Below are 26692 nucleotides of genomic sequence, written 5' to 3'. Positions count from 1 at the left end.
AGAGACTGGGGTGTCAGCCAGCTCTGGAAGCTGGTGGCTGTAGCTCTGTGGTTTGTCCTGGCTCTGGAGGGACGAAGAGGTGGGGGGCAAGTCACCAGGGTCCCCTCCCCTTTCCAGAAATGCTCACCGGTGAATCCAGTTGACACCCAAATCCCTTACCCCTACCCCAGGAGCTCCTGCAACGAGCTCCTGGGGTCCACATCCCTGTCCGGTGCTGAGACTCCACTGCCAGGATGAAACTTCTCTCTCCCTGCCTGCCACTCCCTCCAATTACCTGCTCTGTCTTTGAGGGGAGGATCTTTATATTCAGGAATCCAGATCGGCAGCTACTCCTAGGACCCTTTGATCACAAAATAATAGGCCAGTTAAGTGCCTCCACCCATGGGTGCTTCTCTGGTTCTGAATCCTGGTTCTGAATTCCTCTCTTCTGGAACTTTGAACTTTCTGATTCGTAGGAAGGCCTTACATTTTGCCACCATTCACCTGTCCTCTCCTCCCATCTACCCATCCATGCACGCATGCATCCATCCATTCATCTGTCCATCCATCCATCCATCCAATGGCTGTTCTAGATGCCAGGACATACAATCTCTGATAGACAGGCAGTCAGATAAGCAAGTTATCTAGTCTCTTAGACTTTTATAGGTACAGTGGAAAAAGAGAGACTAGGATGGAAAGAAGGGACAGAGGGTTGGGAGGCAGCCTCAGCAGGGTGGCCAGGGAGACCTCACAGAGAAGGTGACAGGGAGCCAGGACTCAGGGGAGGATGGGAGATAGCCAGGCAGTGAGGGGAGAATTCCCCAGCTGAAAGCATAGCATAGGGAGGCAAGGGGGGGCCTGGCACTCCCAGAAGAGCAAAGCAAAGAGACAGAAATGGGTGATGGGGAACAGGGCTCGGAGGGTGTGTGCAGAGGAGGGCATGAGGCTCAGGGAGGGGCTGTTCCATAATCCAGGTGAGAGATGACAGTGCCTGCCTACCTGGGTCCTGGGCTGGCAGCGCTGCTCGTGGAGTGGGGCAGGGGGTCAGGGCTGGTGGGAGGGAAACAGACTGAGAGATTTTGAAGGTAGACCACAGGTTCAACTAAAGTTTTGGAGAAAGAAAAAATTGTAGATGCTTTATTTTTTAAACAGCTTTCTTGAGATATAATAATTCACATGTAAAAAATTTGCCCAATTAAGTGCACAAATCAATAGTTTTTAGTGTATTCACAGAAATGGGCAACAATCAGCGTCATTTTAGAAGGGCTGTTGGCTGGGAACAGAACAAGGGGCAGGCCTGGTCCGCACTTTGCACCCAGTAGGTTCCTGGGAAGATGGGTATAGGTTGACTGCCAAGGTCAAGGCCCAAGGACAGTGGTTCTCAGATTCTAGCATGTGTGAGAATCACCTGGGTGCTCGTTAAAAAAGCAGATTCTGGACTTCACTGCTAGTCCAGAGGTCGCAACTTTCCTCTTCCTATTCAGGGTGTGTTGGTTTGATCCCTGGTCAGGGAACTAGATCCCGCAAGCCACAACTAAGGATTCACATGCTTCAACAAAAGATCCCTTATGCTGCAGTTAACACCTGGTGTAGTCAAAAAAAAAGAAAAAGGAAAAAGAAAAAAAGGCTGTCATGTTGGTTTGACAGGCGCTGTGGGGACACAGAGCAGAAGCCCCTCAGTACCAAGTCCAGGGATGCGTCCCAGGGGTTCGGCCTCAAAGCTGAGGTCTGAAGCAGGAGCTGGAATTAGCCAGGCAGCACTTGGGAGCAGGGAGAGAGGAACCGACTGGTGTTGGGGAGGCTGACCCAAAATCCTGTAGCCAGATTTGCGGGAAGCAGAAAGCGTTCCAGGTGCATGGTAGTCTGGCTGTCAGCAGACCCATCACAGGTTAGGTCGTGTCTCCTAAAAAGATAACCTCAGCATCTCAGAGGGTGGCCACCTTTGGAAATAGGCTTGTTGGAGATGTAGTTAGCTTGTGTGACTGGTATCCTGAGAGGAAGAGGAGGAGAGACAAAGAATAGAGGCATGGGGAACAGGCCACAACTGACACAGGGTGAGACTGGGCGAGACTGGAGGTGCCCATTGATGAGCCAAGGGCTGTTGAGAGCCGTCCAAGCTGGAGGACAGGAAGGCACCACTCCTATAACCTTGGGGAAATAGGGCCCCTTGATATTGGACTTCTGGCCCCAGAACCATGAGGGAATACATTTCTGTTGCTTTAAGCCACCAAGTTGCAGGACTTTGTTACAGTAGCTTCAGGAAAGGAATACAAGACCAAGTTCAAGTTTTGTGCAGGGACTTGGGAGTCTTGTCTGGCGGGGGTGGGCAGCCCCCTGGGCAGGCGGCCTGCTGGATCCTCAAGTGCAGTCTGGTGGAGTCTGGCTGGCAGCAGTGACCAGGAAGGGTCACCCTGGGGACAGTGTGTGCGGAATGTCCACTCGCTCTTGCCCCGCCCTCTGTCCTGCCCTTGGCCTTAACTTTCCCCTCCCCAGGGGAGACCCAAGAACTAAGGAATCAGAGACCGGCCCTGGCCCTCTGCATGGCCACCAGGTACCAGAGGAGGAAGAGGTTCCTGCACGGTCAGAGCCCCATCTGGGGTTTTAGTGTTTGAAGAGACGAGGAGTACCCGGGTTCTCGGTGACACTGGGTTCACGCGAGAAGGAAGCTGCTCTTAGGTATAACTGCCTCCATGATTCCTCCCCGGAGTGGGGAGGTCCTGAGAGGGAGCCAGACCCTAGCTTCCTGGGAAAGTGTGGCCCACATGTCTGAGGCTACAAATGGGAAACAAGTCTGCTTCCAGAGGAGATGTGGATTTTCAGAACGTTCCACCAGAGAGCAGCCTGGGTGTTCCAGACATCTTTGTCTATGGAGTCCAAGCTCTAGAGCTGTGAATGAGGGTAACGGATGGTTGCCTGCTCTGGTGACCATCCATTACCAGATGATCAATGCTCTGGAGGCTTTGGGGGTTGGTGAAGTTCACGGAGCAGCGGGTGGGCGGTGGTCTTCTGCCCTTCCTCTGTGACCCCCAGGCCTTCTCCAAGCATCTGTCCAGATTCGTACTCGGGGGCACAGCCTGATATCAGCGCCCTCCCCTGGCCCGTTCTGGCAGGCTGCACTTTATAGGGGAACGGATGGGTGATCCCAGGAACACTGGGCCCCAGGGATGGGGTGAGACTTGGGTGTAAGGGGTTGGAAAGATCAGGTTGACAAGGACACCATTACCATTTGGAGCCTTCCAGAAAGGCCAGAGCTAGAAGCCTAGGAGCCATCCCTTTACATCTGGCTTTGCCCCAAGGGGCTTGGCAACATACAGGCAGGTTCTTTTCGGTCTCTGGGCCTCAGTCTCCTCATCTGTGAAATGAAAGAGCTGGGTTAGTGAATTCCTAAGTTTCCTTTTAGTTCAACAAGGCTGTAATAGGAAAACCAAGGCTGAACAATGAGATGAGCCCAGGGGCCATGAACCTAAGGATTCAGAGGTAGAACCTGTCAGTCTTGAATTTGAGGAAGCCCTTTGGGAGAAGGCAGAGGATCTGGCATCGTGGCTGTGGGCAGCGGTTGTTCTGGAAGGGTCCACAGGGTGGAGTATCCCCTGTGTTGCTGCTGCCCCAGCTTCTCCCATTGGCTTGACCTTCCTCTGCAGTCTCCTCTGAGCGGACCTAGGGCTGGGGGGACCCCTGGGGGTGGGATCTGCTAAGGAAGACGCCTCACTCCTGAGAGCAGGCGGGAGAGGGCCTGGGGGTGCTGAGGGGGCGGGGCTGCTGGCAGGCGTGGTTGGGCAGAGCTGTGTGTGAGGTACCCCCCACCTCACCCCCGAGCTCTGATTGCAGGATGAGCCAAGTGCTGCTGAGCGGGAGCTGGAGCCGCCCTCAATCAGCTCAGCAGCCAGAGCTGTGTCTCAAGGCCCAAGTTGCTCCTGAGGGGCTTGATGCTCCCTGTGCTCGCTGGTCAGAGGGATGGTGGCGAGGCTCCTCGGGGCCCCCGAGTGGCCTGTCTCCCAGAGCGGGGAAAGGCCTTCACCCATCCTCATGCTGACGCAACCCCTCACGCACCTTTGCGTTGGGGTGCAACGCAGGGCCACCTCAGAGTGACAGGAGGGGCCAGGGAGGCAGAGGACAGAGAGGGAGCTGTGCATGGTCGTGGAAGTTTCTGAGTGAGCCAGGGCTGCGTGGAAGTGGGAGTCAGTGACTGTAGGAGTTGTCCTGGGGCTTGGCAGGACAAAGTCTGGGTACAGGCGTGCCAGCAGCCAGGGCTCCTGTCCCAGGCCAGCGGGAACCGCAGAGAGCAGGGACACCCACAGCTCCTCTCTGAGGTGCTTCCAGCTGGAAAAGGGGGAAAAAGACCCCAGGCAGAAAGACCTCACCTGGCCCATGGATGGACCACTTAGAAACGAGGTTGAGAGGAGTAGGGTGCAAGTGAGCCAGGGTGGCTCCCGTCCAAAGCCAGTTCTGTTTTGCCCCACCCAGTGAACTTGGGATTCAACCTGGCATCTTTGCTCTTCTAGGAAATTATTATTATTATACTTGACATTTGTAGAATGCTTTTTTTTTTTTCTTTTTGGTTCTGTACCAACTTTCGGGCTTTTAATTCCCTGAACCTGGGCCCACGGCAGTGAAAGTGCCAAGTTGTAACCACTGGGCTGCTGAAGAATTCCCTGTAGAGTGTTTTAAACATCACCTGATGTTTAAAATACTCCAAAGAGGTGGCAGAGCAGGTATTGTTCCCTACTGCGTTTTATGGGGGGAAGGAGCTGGGTGCAAGTCAGTGAGGGGCAGCCTATATACTAACCGCGTGGGCGGTGAGGAAGACGTCAAGGAGCAGAGCCCAGCTCTCCTGGCTTCTGACTGAGTCCAGAAGGATCAGTCTGGCTCTGGGTCGCACGGCAAAGGAAAGCCCTGAGATGAGGGCCTGGCCCGGGAAGGTGTCAGATCAAGTTTCTTAGCTCAAGAACCAAGCTGACTTCCCCCAACTTCCCCAGCCTGGGGAGGAGGTGGGTCTGTGTCCTTGCTCCCCCACCTGCCAAGCCCACGACAGCGGCTCTGAGCTGAACACAAGGCGTCCATCTGACAGGGGCCTCCGGAGCCACTCTCCTCTGGCCCCCGGTGGGTCGCCCCTTGTCTGGTGCCCCAGAGTTAGACCATCAGTCCTCCCAGAGGTGGTCCTCATGCTCCTAGGAAGGTTGTTTCTTTGGGTGGGGAGGTCGTGGCGGGGGAGGCTACCTTCATACCTCAGCCCGTCTCAGAACCCAGCCTGTGTCCCTACCCCCTGCCTTTCCCCTCCTGCCCACTTAGGGCCCTCTGAACGGAGGAAGCATTGCCAACGACTCCTGCGAGGATCTGTGCTCCCTCGAGGCAGGGAAAGCCGTGTGCTCCATAGAGTTTCCAGTTGCCCCCCAGGGCTTAAGGCATAATGTCCTACTTCTTCCAAAGGTACTTGTCTTTTGAGAGTGAGTGCTTACCGTTATCCACGAATCCTCTGGGCATCAGTGTATACACCACAGCTGTGGAATCCTGATCGAATTTCCCAGTGTACTTCCTGAGCTAGGAATTCCTGGGATTTAGGGGTGGGGAATGGGGATGGAGTTATTCTGTCAGTCTCTGGACTTTATGGGTTAAGAACAATTGTGTTGAAGTCTTGAGCATGGTTTTCAAAGCGAGGAAGAAGAGGGCAGGCTGAGAAGTCGCTGTCCTTCTGAGGTTGACTCACCCCCTCTCATTCCGAGGTTGGGGGGCAGCGACCAGGCACGGGGACAGTACATGAGACTTGGAGTTGGTACAGAGCTGGGTCCCAGAACCAGCCCGCTGCTGACTAGCCTAAGTAGCCCTGTGGTCTTGGGATAATCGTTTATCAGAGTTCTAGGATCCTGACCAGTGAAATCAAACCAGTTGGTCTGTGAGGAGGTCCCCTCTGACCACCAATCCCATGGTTCCCACTGGCCGCTGCCCTTGTCATCCTGCTCCATGCCCTGGGTGAATCATCTTGGGGCTAGAGTCCAGCCTGGGACAAGCTGTCCTGGTGGGATTAGCCTTGACTTTAGGAGCTTGGCCAGGAAGCCAAAGAACCTTCTGAGAACGGCTGCCTGCCAGGGCCCCTTGAGGGGGCTGTCCACAGAATGGCAAGGGAGAGGGCCTTAGGGTCCCTAGTGGGAGGCAGGCACTTCCCTCCTAAGTTCCTTTCCAGCATCAGAGCCTGTAAACGATCTGAAGTCTCATTTGAGAAGCGAAGGAACAAGGGGCCTTGAGTGGTGAATATTTATTCCATAAAATAAGGTTGAGGAAAAATGTGATGCCAGAGGGGCTGCTGCAGTCTGCTCAGTCCAGGAGCGCACAGGGGCGCAGAGGGGTCAGCCTGCCACCCCAGCCACGTGAACGCGAACTCCAAAGTGCTCTCTGCTGTACCCAAGGCACCGCCGGTGAGATGTCCAAGTGTCTGGGCAGAGGAGAGCCTGGTGAAAGACGGGGGCCTCCCTGGGCACCCTGACCAGTATTCCTGGCTCCCAGGGGCAGACGTGTCTGGAGGTAGAAGTGGAAAGGGATTGTGCCCCCGGGGACCTTTTTTTTTTTTTTTTTTTTTTTTTTTACCGCATGTGCATCCTCGTGTATGAGTAATGGTATATCTTACTTGTGATGATCTTTTTTCTCCTGAGGTCCAGTCCCAACGTCAGGACAGATTCTCTGACACTTGGGGGTGTCCCGGAGCAGGACTTCTCACATGTAGGTGTTTGTTAGAATCACCTGTGAAACACCCAGATTCACACTGACCCAACCCTGGACACAGGGCATCTTTGTCGGGAAAGCCCTGCAGGGCTTGGATACCACTTGCCACAGGCAAGAGATCCTGGGCGTTGTTTCTTGGTGAGAATGCTAGCCCATCCCTGGATGGCCTGTCAAGCCCACACTGGACTTTCCTGTGTCTGCTTCCTCCTTTCCAGAGAAGTGAATAATCAGTTAATAATCCTTGCTTTCCCTGCTTCAGAGGACCACTGGGGGGTGGAGAAGAACACAGAGTTATTTGAGGGGAAGTGTGAAATTCAGCTTGAAGGTCAGATGGCCTCTAGCTCTCTGCCGGGCGCATGTTGATCAGCAAAGTGAAAAGATGCTGTTGGGAGGCTTCTTGGGCTGTTGGAGGAAATGAGCAAGAGGAGGAATTCTCAGGGAAAAGGCAGCGGAGGCAGAATAGTAGGGCAGACAGACCCAAGGAGAGCTGGCTGGGCAGGAAGTAGCAAGGGGGTGGCTGAACTCTAGCTCCTTCATCTCCCTTCACCCCCTAGACCCTTCTATGGAACCCTAGCACCTCATGGGACATGGTCTTTGGGAGCAGAAAGAACTCTAGACTGAGGGCCATGATCTTGGGCTCTGTCCCAACCCTACCCCTCACCTTGAGCAAGTCTCTAAAGCTCCCCGGCCAGAGCTTCCTCCTCTGTAATGGACTCACCAAGGCCCCAGTAATTACTGTGGGCAACTCCACAGTAATCTGAGTCCCTGCGAAAGCATTTGGGAACAGTTAGGAGCTGGAAAAAAATCTGGTGTTTGGCAGTGGAGGGTGGAGAGAGGAACTGAGCCTGGGGCCCCCACTGAGGCTATGGAGGAAGGGGGGAGCAGCTGAGAAGCTGACCCCCGCAGAGAAAGGCTGATGACAGAGAGGGTGTCAGGAGAGAAAATGGAGCCAGTTTATGCTGTGCTCTGCCCCGGGGCACCTGTCAGGCTCAGGGGCCTTCCTTGATCGCCAGGGTTGAGCCGGGGGCTTGCTATTTGCATACGCTGGCGCGTTAGCACCAGGCTTGCCTGGGGCCTGGGCGGCTGCCTTGGCAGCAGCACATACAGTGCAGTACTGACACCCATCTTACCAGGCTCTCAACCTGGTCAGGGTGTCCTGGGTCCTCTGTGTACCCCACCCCTCCTCCGGGGCCGCTGGGGGGCTTCCGCAAGAAGTTAAGGAAGTCAGAGTGGGTGGTAAGACCACGCTGGTTTGATGTCACAGAATTGAACTAAGTTTAACCAGAGGCTCTTTAAGCCTCTGAGCTGCTTCCAGGAGGAGAGATTGGACCCAATGGCACAGCTGCTTCCTGGGCTTTGAGCTCTGGGGACCCAATGGCACAGCTTGTTTCATTGAGAGAGTTTCAGAGAAGTTATTTTTAGCCTGGGAAGGAAGATCATGGGGCATGAAGTCATCACCCTCGCTCTTTGTCACTGGAAGGGCAGGAGAAGCTTGGCACTAAGTCATAAAAGCCAGGGAAGAGTATGCATATAAATAAGTAAACACACAAGCACACACCTGAGTTCCTGTCGAGGGCCAGTGCGAAGGTCATGTGTATCCCCAGAGTCTGGGGTCCTTATCTCCCTTCTGGAGCCCTCCCACCTCCACTGGGCCAGAGGGTGTTCGGAGACTAGCAGAAATGCTGCAGGTAGTCAGACCCAGAGTCCGTTCAGCCTGCGCTCATCACCACCATCAACACTATCACATCACCATCACTATCACTGTCACCATTACTTTGTCCACTTGATGAGAAGAGCAGACTCACTGGAAAAGACCCTGATGCTGGGAAAGATTGAGGGCAGGAGGAGAAGGGGACGACAGAGGATGAGATGGTTGGATGCCATCACCGACTCAATGGACATGAATTTGAGCAAACTCAGGGAGACAGTGAAGGACAGGGAGGCCTGGCATGAGTCCATGGGGTCTCAAAGAGTCAGGCACGACTTAGCAACTGAATGACAACAGTCAACATTATCATCCTCAGTACCACCATCATCATCACCATCATCACTATCACTTTGACCATCACCATCACCATTATCAACATCACCACCAGCATCACCATTACTAGCAACATCGCCATCATCACCATCTTCATTATCATTGCCACCAGCATCAACAGCATTAACAGTAGAGGGTGACAGGGCCTGTTGAAAGGGGCTGGACTCCCCAGAGGAGAAGTTCTGATCACTGCTCTTCCAAGGTCATTTGCCAAGCCCTGGTGACCCATCTAATTTGGAAGCCTCCAGTGGGCACATGAGTGGAGAGAGGCCAAGAGCAGAAGCCTTGGGGTCAGGGTTATTTGGCTAGGTAGCATTTCCCTTCTCCAGAGGATCTTTCCAACCCAGGGATCAAACTCAGGTCTCCCACATTGCAGGCAGATTCTTTACCAGCTGAGCCACAGGGGAAGCCCAAGAATACTGGAGTGGGTAGCCTATCCATTCTCTAGCCAATCTTCCCGATCCAGAAATTGAACCAGCGTCTCCTGCATTGCAGGCAGATTCTTTACCAACTGAGTTATCAGGAAAGCCCCTAAGTAGAATCACCCCCCCGCCCCGCTAATTTTTTGGAGGGGGTTACAGTCCTGATGCTGGGGCTACACCCTGGGCTAATTAATTAATTCAATGAGAACCTTCAAGGAGGAGGAGAGGAGTGGGATCAAGAACCAGGTGTTTCCACGTACAGACAGTGGTGAGAACCACTGGTTTAGAGGCAGTTTTATAGGCTCAGGTTGACTAGTGCTTCTTGAACTGTAATGTGCAGCCAGTGAGTGGTTCAAATGCAGATCCAGAGTCAGTGGTTCTGGGCAGGGGCCTGAGAGTTGGCGTCTCTACTGATTCTCCCAGGTGATGCTGATGCTGCAGGTGCCTGGACCACAGGCTGAGGAGTGTTGGGAGGGGTGCGGGGTGGGGTAGGGGGCGGGGGAGAACCCCGCTGCAGGATCAGACAATCTCCTTTGCAGTTCCGAAGTTAAATGGCCTCAGCTGGTTGCTAGCTGTGTGATGTTGGGGGCAAGACATTCAGTGCCTCTGATTCCAGTCCTCTCATCTGTAAAATGGGGATGAGAAGAAGAAAGCACAGAAGAAAGCAAATAGAGTAAGATCAAGTTCATGTTTTATACATCCAGTGCTCAAGCACTGCCTGGCACACTGAATAACTGTCCAAATGTATCTCATACGATATCTATATATCTACCTTGCTGCTCAAAGGCCTGTCAATCTCTTGCTGCTAAGTCGCTTCAGTTGTGTCCGAGACTCTGCAACCCCATAGACGGCGGCCCACCAGGCTCCCCCATCCCTAGGATTCTCCAGGCAAGAACACTGGAGTGGGTTGCCATTTCCTTCTCCACTGCATGAAAGTGAAAAGTGAAAATGAAGTCACTCAGTCGTGTCCGACTCTTTGAGACCCCATGGACTGCAGCCCACCAGGCTCCTCTGTCCATGGGATCCTCCAGGCAAGAGTGCTGGAATGGGTTGCCATTGCCTTCTCCATGTCAATCTCTTGGGTTAAACCAAATTCCTGCCATAGATTTTTATTTCCCCAGAGGTTGGGGGAAGGGCAGATAGAGATTCAGGGAGAGGAATGAGGACTTACAGGTATTCAGGTGGTGATGAAAGAAAATTTTAATGAGTTAGCTCCCCAACTACCAGGAATTCTGAATGTACCCAAATCTCCCCATGGACCTCTTCACAGCACTTTCTTGGGGGAGTGGGGTGGGTCAGGCAGGGTCCCAGCCTGCAATCCAGGAGCCAGAGCAGGTGCATCCAGGGAGGGCAGAGGTACCAGTTGGAAGGGGCTCCCATGTGCTCCCCTCAACACAGCATGGCATGGAAGGCCTGGACGAGGAGTGGGCAGTTCTGGGTTCCACTTGCCCACTAGCCACCTGGTGTTTTGGGCAAATCAAACATTCTCTCTAGACCTTCAGCTCTGAAATCTGGTTGATAGTAATAAGGGAGGTGAATGGGGTCACAAACATGAGTGGGGGGAGAGTTACATCAACATACGGGCTCCTTTATAATGAAAGGGACCCAAACTTCCCATCCTTCTGAATCTGATAGCAGATTATGTCTGTGGGGATTAATGAGAAAATATTTGTGCCTGGCCCTTAAGAGGCTTCCCCAACTTTCAGGGAACAAGGGGGTGGGTACTCCCAAGAAGTGGCTTTTCTTTGTGGGAGGCAGAGCTGGGCCAGCACTGAGGCAGGATGCTCCTTCCTCAGAAAGAGTCCTGTGAAACCACGGAGACCCAGGAGCGTCTCAGCGACCCTGAGGCAGGGCCCCCACTTTGCCCTCATCCCCATGCGCCTGCAATCACCCGCTCTGCAGGGCTCCTCCTTAAACACGCCCCCACCTGGGCGGGGAAGGCTCGGAAAGACTAGACCCCACCCTCTCTTCTGACCCCACTGTCCAAATGCATCACATTCATCCCTTGACAGAGGCTCCTGGCACATTCTGGGCCCCTACCTGCCCTCTGCTTTGCCCTCCCAGTGCCCCTGGCTCTCCCCTTTAAGCCCTCGGCCCTTAGAAGGGGAAGGCCATCGGGAAGCCCAGGCCTGCCCCCGTGGGTATCTCCTCCTGCCACACGTCCCCTCTAATCTAAGGTAGAGAGGCCAGCAGATGCTTGTCCTTAAGAGGACAGAGTTGGATGTGTGACTTAATAAGGTTGAGAGCCATAAGTAATCCTCAGAGTGCTGTGCCCCGTAACCCAAGAGGACCTGGCCCGCATGCACCTGTTTTCACTCCTTTGCCGATAGCAGTATAAAAAGCATGCTGCTTAATGACTCTAGGAACTGACCAGGGGTGGCAGTTCCCATCGGCCCTGTCTTGGAAAGATCTGCCGGGCGAGCCAGGCTGCACGTGCCCGCCCGCGCGGGTGAGGAAGGACTGGAAGGGCGACGCCCAGCTTCCATCCCCCCGGGATGCCGGGGCGGGGCTGGGGCGGGTCAGCTGCTCGCTCAGAGCCCAGGCTCGGGTCAGGAGGGGGCACGCCCGCTCTGCCGGCCACTCGGGGCGGTCCCGAAGACGAGGGAGGGAGGAGCCCCACCGTCCCCGCAGGTCCGCACAGCTCTGCCTCTGGGAGACAGGCTGAGTTTTTAGAGTTGTGAGAAGCAAAGCGCGTGCCAACCCCTTGACACTGACCCCTCGTGTTCTGATCATCTAGAACTGCAAGTTTCCTCTTCGGGTGGCACGGAAGATGTTGGCAATTTGTTGGAGAATCATTTCTCTGCCGGAGACGCAAGTCTAGAGGAGAAAGAAAGGGCGGTTCGGGCAGAGGCGGCCCCAGGAGAGACGCACCCGCTCCTTCACCCCCCAGAAGGCCGGGAGGATGGGAGCTCGGAGAAAACAGCTGCCGACGGCCTGGGCTCCGATCCCGATCCCGAAGCCAGCCTCTCCAACGCCTCGGCCTCCGAGTCTGCTGCTCCCGGGGAACCTGCGGGGCCCGGGGAGGAAGATGCGGGCCCGCCGGGAGCAGCGAGCGCCCTTCCCCCAGGAGGGGAGGGTGAGCCCTGGGAGGAGGAAGGGGCGCGGGAACTCAGCTCCGGAGAGGGCCCAGGACAGGAGGCGGAGGGACCGGCTGGGAGCGGCGAGGTCCCCGAAGAAGCTGCGGAGGCGCTAGGGGAAGCAGCGGCGGGGTCCCCGGAGCCTGAGAACGCAGGGGACTCTCCCAGCCAGGAGGTCGAGACAGGAGGGGAGGGCAGCCCAGGGCCGGGTCAGGAGCCAAAAGTGCCTGATGGAGCTGCGGATGTGGACGCAGAAGCCGCGCAGAGGACGGAGGACCAGGCGGTACCCAACTCCATCTCGGCTGCGGCCGCGGAAGACGCTGCCGCGCTAGAAGAGGAGGGGGGTTCCCGGGAGCACCGCCCGGAGGAGGGGATGCCCGCGGAGCACCCGGACGAGGCCTCCTCTGAAGAAGAGGGGGGTGAAGAATCCGAAGAGGAGAGCGGCGACGAAGAGGACAGCGGCGACGCGGCTAGTTCTGAAGAATCCGGGGGCGCCTCGGAGGAGGAGGAAGACGAGAAAGAAGCTGGGGAAGGAGCCCACGCGGCAGCGGGAAGCGCGAGCCTTGGGGAGGAGGGGTCCCCGGAGGAATCGCCCGAGGGTGCTGACGCGCAGGAGCCCAAGGAGGAGGGGCCACATGGTAGGGGAGCGTCCCAGGGCTGCCCACCCCCACCCCCGCCCGGCAGGCACCTCGTCGGAAGGGGCTGCTTCGGGCATTCTGGTGGCTGCAGTCTTCCCGGAGGTTTTGAATGCAGAGGAAGATAAGGACCTGCAGGGCAGGCGGGAGAGCCTCTAGACAACCGCGGGGGTTGTAGGGCAGAGGCCCCATGGGGGTTCCTGTCCCTCTGGGTGCCTCCAGGCTGTTCCTTACCTCACTTATCCCCACTTCAGAGAGACCCACTGAGAGCCTGCACCCTGGAGGGCCCAGAGGAACCTGGTTACATCTGAGTTAGGCCATCAGAAACTTATCCGTTAGAGTCCCTCCTTTAACACAGACCAGTGCCTAAACAGACCAGTGTCTAAACCCAAAGGACAAGGGACACGGGCAGAATTTGAGGCCGGGAGGCAGGCTGGTGGGTGTGAGGGGCATTGGGGGACCATGCTGGTCGGCTAGCTCCTGGGACCTCCCTTTGAAGGCTAGGTCATGTCAGGATCCTTAAACACTGGGCTGGCTGAGACACTAACGTCCAGCAGATGTCTGTCCCGCAGATGAGTGGCTGGAGCAGCCACTCAGGGCCAGGGGACAGGGTGGGGGGATGGAAGTGGGCAGGACCTAAGCTATTGGGCAGCATTAGAGGTGTGTCCAGCACTGGCCATGGCCTCATCCACTGAGTACCCTGACCTGGACCTAGAATTGGCTTGTAGGATGGAGGCGCTGGACTCAATCTTCAGTTTCCAATGCAGGTTTCCTTCCAAGAACTTCATTTCCCCACTGGTCGGGGACTTGCAGTGGGGGACCCTTCCCCTGGCCTCCCAGATCTGGGTCTGATCGCAGAAAGGATCACCCTGTTGAGACACATTGATTATTCTCTGCTCCCATCCCTCCTGGAACTGGTCTCCCCTTGTTCCCACAGGCCAGGTCCATCCTCCTTCCATCACCTAAAATTCTTTGTGCAATTAGCCAAGGATTAAAAAAAAATGGCTGTGATGTTAAGAGGCCTGGGGCACCCCTCCCTGGGAGCCTCAGGTGGTCACGGGCACCTCTGGCTGGGTCAGAAGCAACAGTGTACCCTCACTCCCTCCCCCCCTCCCTACTCCCCCTCCGCTCCCCAAGACTGCCTGTAGCAGCTCTTCCTGATGAAATGCTCACTTGACCAAGCCAGTGGTCCACCTAGAACCTAAAAGGCAGTCTCCTATAAACCTCTCCTTCTCCTGTCCTGGATCTCAGCTCACAGGCAACCCTCAGGAAATTTTCCAACTTCCCCACCTGAGATGTCATAGGCACATGTCTTAGGCCCTCCCAGCTTCCGGACTCTCCTCCCAAAGCCACATCGATGCCTGTAATTGTATTGCTTTCCAGGTTACTTCTCCCCCTCTCCCCGCAGACTGTGGAAAACTCCACGTGGGCAGAGCTGGGTCGGTTTGGGGCACCACAGCATTCACAGTGCAAGGCTCCGTGCTTGGCGCGTGTATAGTAGGTGCTCAGTCAACATTTGCTGAACCCCTAGAATGGATCGTGGAGCTTCACAGGTGTTGAGTTTGGATTTTCAAAGTCCCTCCTAGAGACAGAGCTCCGTGCAGTTGAACCTGGACCGACTCCGATCAGCACTTGCTTGCGATCCTGCCCGACCCTGCCCACTCCCCAGCTTGCCTGACTGGAGGGAGCCCCAGAGCCAATGACTCCTCGCTCTGCCCTAACCCCCCATCTCTGCTTCTTTCTCCAGAAGAGGCGGAGGATGTGAGTGAGGAAGCCCCGCTGAGGGACCGCTCCCACATCGAGAAAACTCTGATGCTGAATGAGGACAAGCCAGCTGATGACTTCTCCGGTAACCCGAGGCAGGGGCTGGGTGGGGCCGGGTAGGGCTGGGAGAGCTCCGGGGCCAGTGGCCAGGCAGAGCCCTGAGTCTGTAGCTGAGGCCGGCAGACACCCCAGGGGAAGAGGAGTGCCCTGGAGTTGAAGGGAGGGGAGTGCTTCTCTTTGTGGAGGAGGTTCTGTGAGCAGATCCAAGCTGGAGGGCTCTGGGTTGGCAGGAAGGAGGAAAGGCGATCCGAACAGAGGGACTGGTTGGGGAAGCAAATGGCAGAGCTGCGACCTGGGGACGGTTGTCGTTGTTCAATTGCTCAATCGTGTCCCACTCTTGGGGATCCCGTGGACTGCAGCACTCCAGGGTCCCCTGTCCCTCACTGTCTCCCAGAGTTTGCTCAAGCTCGTGTTGATTGAGTCGGGGATGCCATCCAACCACCTCACCCTCTGTCACCTGCTTCTCCTCCTGCCCTCAATCCTTCCCAGCATCAGGGTCATTTTGACGGTGCCAGCATCCAAGTCGTGGCCGGGGGGAGGTTGTTCATCACACTGGCTTCAATTTTTACAGTTTATAAAGCCCTTTCGTGTCCGGTATTCCATTTCACCCTCATAATAACCCAAGGCTGTCAGCAGGGCTTTCTGTCTCCTAATCGATGAGCCAGTGAGAGCTCAGGGTGAGGCCGGGGTCTGCTCTGGCAACAGCAGGAGATGGGCCGCTGACGGGCAGCTGGAGAGCCTGACCCTCGCGGCTCCTAGTTGGTCCCTCCCTGCACCTCACCCCACGAGCCCCTTCTCCCTGGAGCCACATTCTTCCCACGAAGACACTTGGATGTCTGAATCCTCCCAGGGGCACCAGGGATGCGGTGAAGGGTGCAGTGCTGGGGTGGCCATGCCTGCTTGCCTCTGATCCTAAGGCAGGTAGCACTAGGGGGGGCAGAGAGAAGGAGGTGGAGTTTCCAGTACCTCGAGGTAGCTGCAGGCCAAGGTGGTGCTGTGAACTGTTAAGGGGAAGGACCAGAGGGCTAAGTTAAAAAACAAAAATGCTGTGGTGACTTTCAGGGGTGTGTGTAGGGGGAATGCCTTCTAGACAGTGCCACAGCTGCTAAGCCCCTGCCTGACCCTTAACCTTTCGCCCTTCTCTGCCCCTAGTGGTGCTGCAGCGGCTTCGAAAGATCTACCACTCGTCCATCAAGCCCCTGGAGCAGTCTTACAAATACAACGAGCTTCGGCAGCACGAGATCACAGGTACCGGCCACGTCTCTCCCCTGAGCCCTTGAGGCAGGGAGGGGCAGAGACCTCAGTGACAAGGGCCAGCCTTTCCCAGCAGGTGTGCCCCTTGATCTACACAGGGATTTACCGCGAGATCCATGAGTGCAGTTTGGGTTTCCAAAAGATGCTAACTTCCCTGACTGACTGCTGCACTCCAGCCCCCACGGGGCTCCTGATTCACTTACAGATCACGTCTTCTGTCCCCTGTCCACTTCCCATGGGTTTGGATTATTTTAAAAATTGATTTTCAAAATAATTTTAAAAAATAAGATAAACTGGCAACCGAAAAAATTTCTGTGCAAAATAGTATAAGTTGAAAAATAAAAAAAAAACCTCCCTGTCTTGATTTCCAGGCTCTCTCACTCCACTCTCAGAGATGCACGTGGCTAAGGTTACGTAGCTCATCAGGGCTTCCAGACAGCACTCTGCTTCCATGCTCAAGGGTGTTTTTTCCTTTGTTTGACAAAGATGGGATCACAGCACACAGTTGCTCTTTGTGTTCTTTGTGAACCCACCACCTTAGATAGCGTACCCTGTTGATGAACCACTGGGCGTTTGCCTCGTTCCCTTTTTAGTGTTACAGACACTACTGTAGTTGTTCCATATCTCACACAAGTTTATTTGTAGGATTTTTTTTTTTTTAAATGCTGGAATTCAGCGTTTTGATAGTTGTCGCCCAGTTGCCTTAGGTTGTCCTCTGTGTACCACAGCAACGCGATACAGTTCTTGTTGCCTCACAGCAAGGCCATTTTAATTAAAGTGTCACTTGTCTTGGAAACCTGTTGACAATGACATGTAATTGCTATTATTGTTCTAGTTGTGGTTTTTTAAAGGGGCAGCAGAAAAATTCCTCTTTCACCTTTGATCACCTTTTTCAAAAAAATAATTTAATTAAAAATGTTTTGTTGGAATATAATTGCTTTACAATGCTGTGTTAATTTCTACTGTACAGCAAAGTGAATCGGCTATACATATACATAGATTCCCTCTTTTTTGGATTTCCTTCCCATTTAGGTCACCACAGAGCACTGACTGGAGGTCTCTATACTATACAGTAGGCTCTCATTAGTTATCTATTTTAACATAGTTTATAGGCTTCCCAGGTGGCGCAGTGGTAAAGAATCCGCCTGCCTATGTAGGGGATGCCGGAGACATGGGTTTGATTCCTGGGTCAGAAAGATCCCCTAGAGGAGAAGATGGTAGCCCATTCCAATATTCTTGCTTGGAGAATTCCGTGGACAGAGGAGCCTGGTGGGCTACAGTCCATGGGGTCGCAAAGAGTCGGACAGGACTGAGGAACTGTGCCTACATGCACACACGCACACTTCAATAGTGTATATCTGCCAATCTCAGTCTCCCAATACGACCCAGCCTGAGACGGGAATCTAATTCGTGTTTGAACGGGGAGCGAAATTGCACGTCCCTTCCTGTGTTAGTTGGCTGTTTCTGCATGTCTCCTGTGATGCTCTGATGGCTGTGCAGGGAGGGGGTGTTGTATGGCCTCCCTCATTCCTGCTTTACAGAAGGCGGACCAGAGGCTCAGAGAGATGCTGGGCTGCCCAGGCTACGTGGCCGGAATTAGGAGCGGTAACTTTTTGTCTCCTCCTTGTTTCACCATTCCCTTCCAGGCTTCTCAGAATGTGTAGGCCAGAGACGGCAGGCAGGTGGCCCGTGGGCATGGCACTCTGCAGAGAGGGTGCCCCCGGGGCCTGATCTATCCATCCAGGCGCCCCTCCTCTGCCCTCTTCTCTTGCCAGTGTCCGGGCTCCTCTGAGCCCAGGGTCATCCTCCTGTGACCTCCCTCCTGGGTGCCACACCTGTAGCCTCTTGCGTGTTCCAGTGCCGCCCCCTACTGCAGGGAGCAGGAACAGCAGCTGGGAAAACTGGCGAGGTGGTCTCACAGGGGAGCTGGAAGGCCAGGTTCCCCTTGGTGAGGCCTGGGCTGGGGAAAAAGATGCTCCTTCTAGGATCTCTGTGGCTGTGACTCGGGATTCCTGCCACCCCACCCCCACCCTCCTGTTCCTTCCTGCTCCCCAGCAAGGGGTTGTTCTTCAGTCATTAAATCATGTCTGACTCTTTTTGACTCCATGGACTGCTGCACGCCAGGCTTCCTTGTTCTTCACCATCTCCCAGAGTTTGCTCAAACTTGTGTCCATTGAGTTGGTGATGCCATCCAACCATCTCGTCCTCACCCGTCCCTTCTCCTCCTGCCCTCAATCTTTCCCAGCATCAGGGTCTTTTCCAGTGAGTCAGCTCTTTGCATCATATGGCCAGAGTACTGGAGGGAGCTTCAGCTTCAACATCAGTTCTTCCAATGAATATTCATCATTGATTTCCTTTAGGATTGACTGGTTTGATCTCACAACGAACTTTGGGAAATTCTTAAAGAGATGGGAATACCAGATGTGGTCTCATACACACATTCAAATATCTGAAAGGACACATAGCCTAAGCAGCTTGAGGACATGGAGGGGAGACTTTTCTCTGTATACCTTTTTATACTTCTGATTTTTGAATCATGAAATGAAATCAATTAAAAATTTAAAAAATAACTGAAAGAGAGAAAGAAAAAAAAAAAAAAACCACCACAATGCATCCTGTGTTGAGGCCTTGCCTGCCAGGCTCAGTGGGGCTAAGATGTCTGGTGAACTTTAGGTACTAAGCTGTATAGGGCTGGGGACTTGCCTGGTGGTCCAGTGGTTAAGACTCCATGATTCCAATGCAGCAGGTGCAGGTTTGAGCCCTGATCTGGAAACTAATATCCCACATGCCTTGCTGCAGGGACAAAAAAAAAAAGCTGTGCTTGGTCGACCCTATGTGCCCTAAGGGCTGGAAGTCTGCAACAGGAGATTGTGAATCTCCCATGTGGAAAGCCTCTCACTGTCCCCTCCCCATCCCTGGGTTTTGAAAGCACTGGAAAATTCTGTTTTTTTTCCTACTCAGGGACCTGCGCTGGAGAGCCCCAGGCAGGGTGTTCTCCCCAGCATGAGACAAGAACCCGACAATTGCCGAGTCAGTGCTTGGTCTTGGACACTGGCAAATGTGTCTTGGACTTTGGAGGCTGGCATTTGGGACTGGCCCTGTTGGCCGGCTTAGGCTGAGCCTGAGGAGGGGTGTTGGGAGGTGCAGCTAAGCAGAGGGAGGCAGGGGGCAGGCAGCGCCCAGGTCCAGACCATCCCAGAGTGTATAAACCTCTTCCATGACTGTTTTTCTGTAACCAATCCAGGTAGCAGCATTTTAGCCTTTCCTCGGTGGCTGCTCTCTCCTGCCCCTCTTATGAATGCTGTGCTCCCAGATCTGAGCCTGGAGGTCTCCCCCAGCGTGAGCTCTGAGTCACTGTTTGTTGACCTCAGTGGATCCCTCCCTCTCAGGGGCTGGTGTGCTGTGCATCTGTGCATGGTCCAAATGCTGGTGTGCCACAGTCCAAATGCTATCTTCTCGTGGGTGCTAACTGGGTCATCACACTAACACAGAACAAGACATGCTCCAGACCATACCAAGCTCTGTGGTCCAGGGTAGAAACCCACAGCTCCTGATCGACTCTCTGGGGCACAACGTGAAGAACCCTGGCCTTCCACAGTGAGGAGCTTTGAGTTCATCTCCATGTCTTGTCCCTGCTGCCCACAGATGGGGAGATCACGTCTAAGCCGATGGTCTTGTTCCTGGGACCGTGGAGTGTTGGCAAATCCACCATGATCAACTACCTCCTTGGCTTGGAAAACACTCGCTACCAGCTCTATACAGGTAACAGTGTGACTTTCTTGTGTGCCTGTTGGCATTTCAATGTCACATGTAAAAAGCACTGTGAAAAAAATGAAACACTTAAGGGCTGTGGTATATGGCACAAAGTACCAGGAAAGAGATCCTGTACCCACTAAACTTAAGCTGTAATGCCATGGGGAAAAACTTGGAGATCAATGAGAGATCTGTGATTCAATATGCAAAGATTTAAAGGGGTTACATTTGTTTAAAAAAATATATATGTAAAATCAGAAGTAAGTTAAAAGGATATTTGACTACACAGGAAATTTTATTTTTTTAAATTATGGTATAGCATTAATATAGGGTTTCCCTGGTGGCTCAGTGGGAAAGAATCTGCTTGCCAATGCAGGAGATTCAGGTTCGATCCCTGGTCTAGAAAAAGCCTTTGGAGAAAGAACCGCAAGCCCCTCCAGTTTTCTTGCCTGGAGAACCCCATGGACAGAGGATCCTGGTCAGCTGCAGTCCGTAGGGTTGCAGAGTTGGACATGACTTAGTGACTGAACAGCAACAAGTGCATGGCATAAATGAAAGTGAAAGTCACTCAGTTGTGTCCGAGCACTAAACAGTCCATGGAATTCTCCAGGCCAGAATAATGCAGTGGGTAGCCCCTCCCTTCTCCAGGGGATCTTCCCAACCTGGGAACTGAACCCAGGTCTCCCGAATTGCTGGCAAATTCTTTACCAGCTGACCCAGGGAAGCCCAAGAATACCAGAGTGGGTAGCCTATTCCCTCTCCAGCGGATCTTCCCAACCCAGGAATTGAACCAGGGTCTCCTGCATTGCAGGCAGATTCTTTACCAACTGAGCTATCAGAGAAGCCCAGTGTATGGCACAGGGAGTATAGAAAACAATACTAGTAACTTTGGATGGTGACAGATGGTAACTGGACTTACTGTAGAGATCATTTCTTAATGTACGAAAATATTGAACCACACTGTTGTATACCTGAATCTAACATGATATCGTAAATCATTTATACTTCAATTTAAAAAATAGGATCTGACAGATTGAAAAAGAAAAATGAAAATATTCATACACATCTTCAATATAGTAATGAAAATTATGTGCAAGAAACCAGCAGTTATACCTGTATTCACAGCAGCATTATTTGCTATGGCTGAGAGGTAGAAACAACCCACATGTCCATCAATTGATGATGGATAAAAGACATGTGTTCATTCCATCTACACAAGGGAATATTATTCAGCCTTGAAAAGGAATTAGTTTCTGATACATGCCACAACATGGCTGAATCTTGAAGACATTATGCTAAGTGAAATAAGCTAGACATAAAATGACAAATATCATATGACTTCACTTATATGAGGTCCCTAGAGTCATCAAATTCATAGAGACAGAAAGTGCAGGAGAGGGAATTCCCTGGTGGTCAAGTGGTTAAGACTCCGCACTTTTCCTGCTGGGGAACTAAGATCCTGAAAGCCAGGCACCATGGCCAAAAAATAAAAATAAATAAACACTAACTTCCATTCCTCCACCCTCCACTCCCAGTAATCTCTCCTGTGCCTCCTTTTGTATTGCGATGTGAGATGACTGTGTTCTTTCTAACCCATGTGTGCAGGTGCCGAGCCCACCACCTCGGAGTTCACGGTCCTCATGCATGGGCCCAAGCTGAAGACCATCGAGGGTATTGTCATGGCTGCTGACAGCGCCCGGTCCTTCTCACCCCTCGAGAAGTTTGGCCAGAATTTCCTGGAGAAGCTGATCGGCATTGAGGTTCCCCACAAACTTCTGGAGCGGGTCACATTTGTCGATACACCAGGCATCATTGAGAACCGCAAGCAGCAAGAAAGAGGTATTTCAACACTCATTTCTGAACAGCATGAGCTCTGTCTTAGGAAACTGTTTGAGGCAGAGGATGGTAGGCAGACCAGAGGAGACCAGTATTGTCCAAGACTCTGGGGTGCATTCTTTGCTTCCAGCCCTTTCTTTGTCATCACTGTGGAGCCTCCTAGGTGTGAGTACCTCATCCTTTTATTTCCCTGAGGAATGGTCTGGTTTGGAGACCGTCAGCATCTTCCCAGGGGGAGGGCTGGCCTTCTTGCCAGGAGCTCCTCCAGGTCCCTGCTGTGTCTTTGAGATGCACACACTGTCCAGGTGATCAAGGGACTGGACTGATTGAATCCCTGTCCAGGTGCACTTGACCTCTGGCTAACCTGAGTCTGGGTTAAACTTGACCTTCAAGTCGTCCTGGTCCCAATATCTGCTTTGCCAGACCTGCTTCAACACAATCCTGTCTCAGACTTTCCAAAGCCCCGCTTGCCTTCGGGTGGCAGGGGAGTGCCACTGAATGTCACTGTGATGCAGCACCATCTGCAGAGATGAGTCATAATGGGGCATTTGTCAGAATATATGAACAGATGGTGGATCTCAGTTTATGGTTATAACTCTCATTTTGTTATAACCAGATCCTGTTTTATAGCCAATAATAATGTTGTTGCTAATAATTATAGTAATAAACTAACCTTTATTGCACTCTTCTAACGCACTGGATAATTTCCATGTGTTGTTGGTTGATCATTGTAGAAACATTTCAAGACAGGTATCCCTACTCTTCCTATTTTGGAAATAAATTATAGGAGTTAGGATGTATTGAGCACCTACCCTGTGACTGGATGGCAGTTTTAGTTCAGTGCTTTCCTGTGTTTCTAGCAACATTGTAATCTTTATATCACCTTAGGTGGTATTGTTCTTCTTGTCATTTTTCAACTAAAATGGTAAGGCTTAGAAGCATATAATTTTCAGCTGGTCAGTGACGGAGTCCAAATTCTAGTCCAGGTCTCGATGGTAGGTCCACATATATTTCCCCTGAGTGATGCCCCCTCTCTTTTATTTCTTCTAATTCCCTGACTTAGTTCCTTTAACATCTTTGCCACTGCCCCAGATCTTTTCAAGCAGTGGGAAAATCTCCATTTGGCAGAAATGTTTTGTTTTCCTGGAGCCCTGAATTCCACTGTGGATTAAAACAAGGATCAGGCCATTTCTTTCTTTCTTTTTTTTGGCTGTACCACGCAGCTTGCAGGATCTTAGTTCCCCAACCAAGGATTGAACCTGAGGCCTCAGCAGTGAAAGTGTGGAGTCCTAACCACTGGACCGCCAGGACATTTCCCCAGGCCATTCTTGACTGAGGGTTGACAAGGAGCAGGGGATGTGTAATGAATTCTTTAAAAGTCTTCAGAAACCCAGAAAATCCCTGAGGTTCTTAGTCCCTTCAAAGCCACAGAATGGTCTGGTTCCGAAAGGAGGGGCAGGGGGCCTGGGGGTGTGTGGGGTCTGCCCAGCCTGACATCTCGCTCCCTCTCCCCAAGGCTACCCCTTCAACGATGTGTGCCAGTGGTTCATCGACAGAGCGGACCTCATCTTCGTCGTCTTTGACCCCACCAAGCTGGACGTGGGTCTGGAGCTGGAGATGCTCTTCCGCCAGCTGAAGGGGCGCGAGTCCCAGATAAGGATCATCCTGAACAAGGCCGACAACCTGGCCACGCAGATGCTCATGAGGGTCTACGGGGCCCTCTTCTGGAGCCTGGCCCCGCTCATCAACGTCACAGAGCCTCCGCGGGTGTATGTCAGCTCCTTCTGGCCCTACGACTACAAGCCCGACACCCACCGGGACCTGTTTCTCAGGGAAGAGATCTCCCTCCTGGAGGACCTGAACCAGGTGATTGAGAACAGGCTGGAGAACAAGATCGCCTTCATCCGCCAGCACGCCATCCGGGTCCGCATTCACGCCCTCCTGGTGGACCGCTACCTGCAGACGTACAAGGAAAAGATGACCTTCTTCAGTGATGGGGAGCTGGTCTTTAAGGACATCGTGGAAGACCCTGATAAATTCTACATCTTCAAGACCATCCTGGCCAAGACCAACGTCAGCAAGTTTGACCTTCCCCACCGCGAGGCCTACAAGGACTTCTTTGGGATCAACCCCATCTCCAGTTTCAAGCTCCTGTCCCAGCAGTGCTCCTACATGGGAGGCTGTTTTCTGGATAAGATCGAGCGGGCCATCACCCAGGAGCTCCCCAGCCTCCTGGGCAGCCTTGGGCTGGGGAAGAACCCAGGTGCTCTCAACTGTGACAAGACAGGGTGTGGCGAGACCCCAAAGAACCGTTATAAGAAACCCTAGGTGGCCACGTTGCCATTCTCGAGCTCCCGTCGTCGTTGGTGAATGAGCTTGTGTCCTGACTGTCTGAGAAGTCCTGGTTTATTAACCCTTTGAGCCACACTGGCAGGAACCATTGTGCATTGGAGACGGGAGTTAATTGAGGCCAGTGGTGGGGGAAGGGGTGGGTCGAGGGGAGGAGTGGAAACTGTGAATTAGGGCCTGCTTGTCTTGTTGCTTCAAGTAGGGGCCTGACTGAGGCATGTCAGGCCACACCTGCTTTTCCTGGGTCCCCTCTCTGCAGTGGGGCGGCGGGAGGGGACAGAGAGCAGCTAAACTCTAGTGTAAACTGAATTAATGAGCGTCACACAGGCTAAAAGCAGCTGAAGTTCCTTTTTCCCCGATCAGCTGAGAGGCTAGAGAAGACTTGAGTTCTGCAGGGCTGTCTGCTCCGTGCACACAGCTACCTCCCACACAGTCTTCTGTCTGTCCCCAGCCCTCATCTGCCTCTTGAGCTTGGGTTGGCTTCAAAGGAGACAGTCTCTTGGGTCTGAATCAACCTGGGTGTTGAGCCTACCCCCCGGCCCTCTCCCCTGTTTCTTCAAGGGGCAGGGAACGGTTTGGAATACCAGGACGCTGAGAGAGAACAAGCGCTCCCCAGGCCAGTTCTCTGGCACCTTCTAAGCCAGCCGGAAGCTCGGTCCCTTTCTCGGCCCCAGGAGGAGGGTGACTGTTCCATGTGTTCCAGTCATTTCCTTGTTGGAAGTGACTTCAGTGAGAGTCCCGGCAGGGCTCAGAGGGTTAATTGGTTTGCAGTGTGTCTTTGTCTATTGCATGTCTTGGAAAACTCAGACCCCAGAGGCTTTGGGTTTCAGAGGGGACAGTGGAGAGCTTGCTCCTGCTGTTGCCACAGCTTCTCCGTGGAGACACTCGGCACAGGAGTCGTTCCTTCCTGGTTTTCATCACACGGCTTTTCCTTTCGCTTCTCCATTCCCTGGTGCGTCAACACTCGAAACTCGGAGTAATTTCTGGGGAGTCAGAAGCAGCACCAGCCACTCGGTGCCACTGGCAACCCAGGCCTGTCTGTCAGTTTCCCACCTGAACTTGATGCTGATGCCCACCGAGCGCATAGCAGGGGTGCCTGGCCTTCCAGTACCAATGAGTGTGAATGTGTGTGTGTTACATTGTCCAAGAGAGATTAGGGAGATGACAAATGCCTGAGGGCACAGAGGGGGAGCAAGTGGTGAGAGTCCTGCCTGCCTGGCGCGCCCCCTCAGAGGGCAGGAGCGGACGGAGGGACGGGGCATGGAGGGGATGCGCCCCCTCAGAGGGCAGGAGCGGACAGAGGGACGGGGCATGGAGGGGACAAGCCTTCTGATGGAAGACGGGTTGGTGATGAGTCTAAGTCTAGGGGACCTGGCCTGGCTGCCCCTTCCCCTCTAACTTGGGGCCTCCTTCTGCCTGTCCTGGGAGGGAGCTATCTTGGGGGACTTCCCCAAGAGGCCCTGCCTGCACCAGAGCGTCCCCCAGACCCAAGGAAAAGCCAAGACAAAGGCAGAGGGAGAAGTGGCCTGAGGGTCAGGCAGAGGAAGCAAACGGGCACGCTGGTGGCCACGTTAGGCTCACACAGAGATCTGCAGTCTGGAATTCCTTGAGTTTCTCGGAATTGTCAGCAGTCTGGCATGTGCTGCCTCAGAGGCTGCTTCTTCTGGCTCCTTTGGAGGATCTAGAACCTCCCACAAGAAGACCAGAGGCCCCACCACCTCCAGGACATGTTTCTAAGGACAGTCAACCAGAGAAGACAAGTCTGCAGGGACAGCCGAGGAACCTGGTGACCAGCACCCGGGGAGCTGCTTCCTTCTCGTTCAAAACCAGCCCTGGCCTCATCTCTCCATCCTTTACGCTCTCAAGGGGCTGCCCTCCCACCTTGCTCCTTAATGCCCCTTCGCCCCCTTGGCTACTTTGGGCATTTCTGTTTTCTCAGTGCAGAAGGGGAAGAAAAAATGCAGAACTGGGCATCGTCGTAGCTGCCGAGGTCAGCACTGCTTTGGGAGCAGCAGCTGGAGTGAGATGAACACATTCATACGGTATTTATATTTCTGGGGGTGCGTGTGACATCATCAGTGATCTTTCCCCCCTTTTCTTTTCTCCATTCAGCTTCCTTTTCTTACTCCTTCTGTTCCGCTGTTCACCCCTTGACTTCCCTTCTCTCTAACTTCCCGCAGGCTTGTCTGCCAGCCGGGGCTTTGAGCACTATTTGGTGCCCTGCTCTGTGGAGGTGGATTTCGAGCAGAATTCTGACTCTTTGGATGGGGGTGGGGATCGTGGGGAACTGTGTGGGGAGTTAGGAATCCCCTAGGAGGAGTATCTGTGAATGTTTGTGCCTGAACAGTTGCTGTTTCTCTCCAAAGCGGAATCTTTCCAATGCTCTTTCTGTTCTGAGTTCATCAGGGAGAAACTCTCAATAAAGTTCCCATCTCTCTTTAACACCTTGTACTGTCTCGGTGCCTCCAACCTGTGTAATCTCTCTCTCTCTCTTTTAAAAATTTTAAAGAATTTTGGCTGTACCCTGTGGCATGTGAGTTATTAGTTCCCTGATCAAGGATCGAACGCACACCCTCTGCATTGGAAGGCAGACTCTTAACCACTGGTGCGTCCCCAGTGTAAACTCTTTCTTCCTTTTATCCAGTAGAAGGGATTTCCAGGTGGTCTAGTGGTAAAGAACCTGCCTGCCAATGCAGGAGACAAAAGAGAACTAGGTTGGATCTCAGGGTCAGGAAGATCCCTTGGAGAAGGGCATGGCAATCCACTCCAGTAGTCTTGCCTGGAGAATCCCCATGGATGGAGGAGTCT

At 53.3% G+C, this 26692-nt stretch overlaps 1 protein-coding gene across 2 annotated transcripts in view; it reads left to right on the top strand.

Annotated features, from left to right (window-relative positions):
* SRL (sarcalumenin) overlaps positions 1-26326 on the top strand; it is a 37134-nt gene extending 10808 nt beyond the window's left edge. Inside the window, exons 2-7 of one of the 2 annotated variants that reach the window (XM_027961898.3) lie at positions 11894-12871; positions 14616-14717; positions 15845-15940; positions 19592-19708; positions 21305-21538; positions 23052-26326. In XM_027961898.3, coding sequence (XP_027817699.2) covers positions 11894-12871; positions 14616-14717; positions 15845-15940; positions 19592-19708; positions 21305-21538; positions 23052-23863 — 2339 coding nt within the window. In that variant the 3' untranslated portion in view covers positions 23864-26326. The remainder of the gene's footprint in view (positions 1-11893; positions 12872-14615; positions 14718-15844; positions 15941-19591; positions 19709-21304; positions 21539-23051) is intronic. The other variant, XM_004021152.6, reaches the window with a different exon arrangement.
* Positions 26327-26692: the final 366 nt, after the last annotated feature.

This window comes from Ovis aries, chromosome 24, assembly GCF_016772045.2.
Source record: "Ovis aries strain OAR_USU_Benz2616 breed Rambouillet chromosome 24, ARS-UI_Ramb_v3.0, whole genome shotgun sequence".
NCBI classification, from domain to species: domain Eukaryota; kingdom Metazoa; phylum Chordata; class Mammalia; order Artiodactyla; family Bovidae; genus Ovis; species Ovis aries.
The sequence above is the reverse complement of the archived record's forward strand: the minus strand, read 5'-3'. Positions and strand labels throughout refer to the sequence as shown.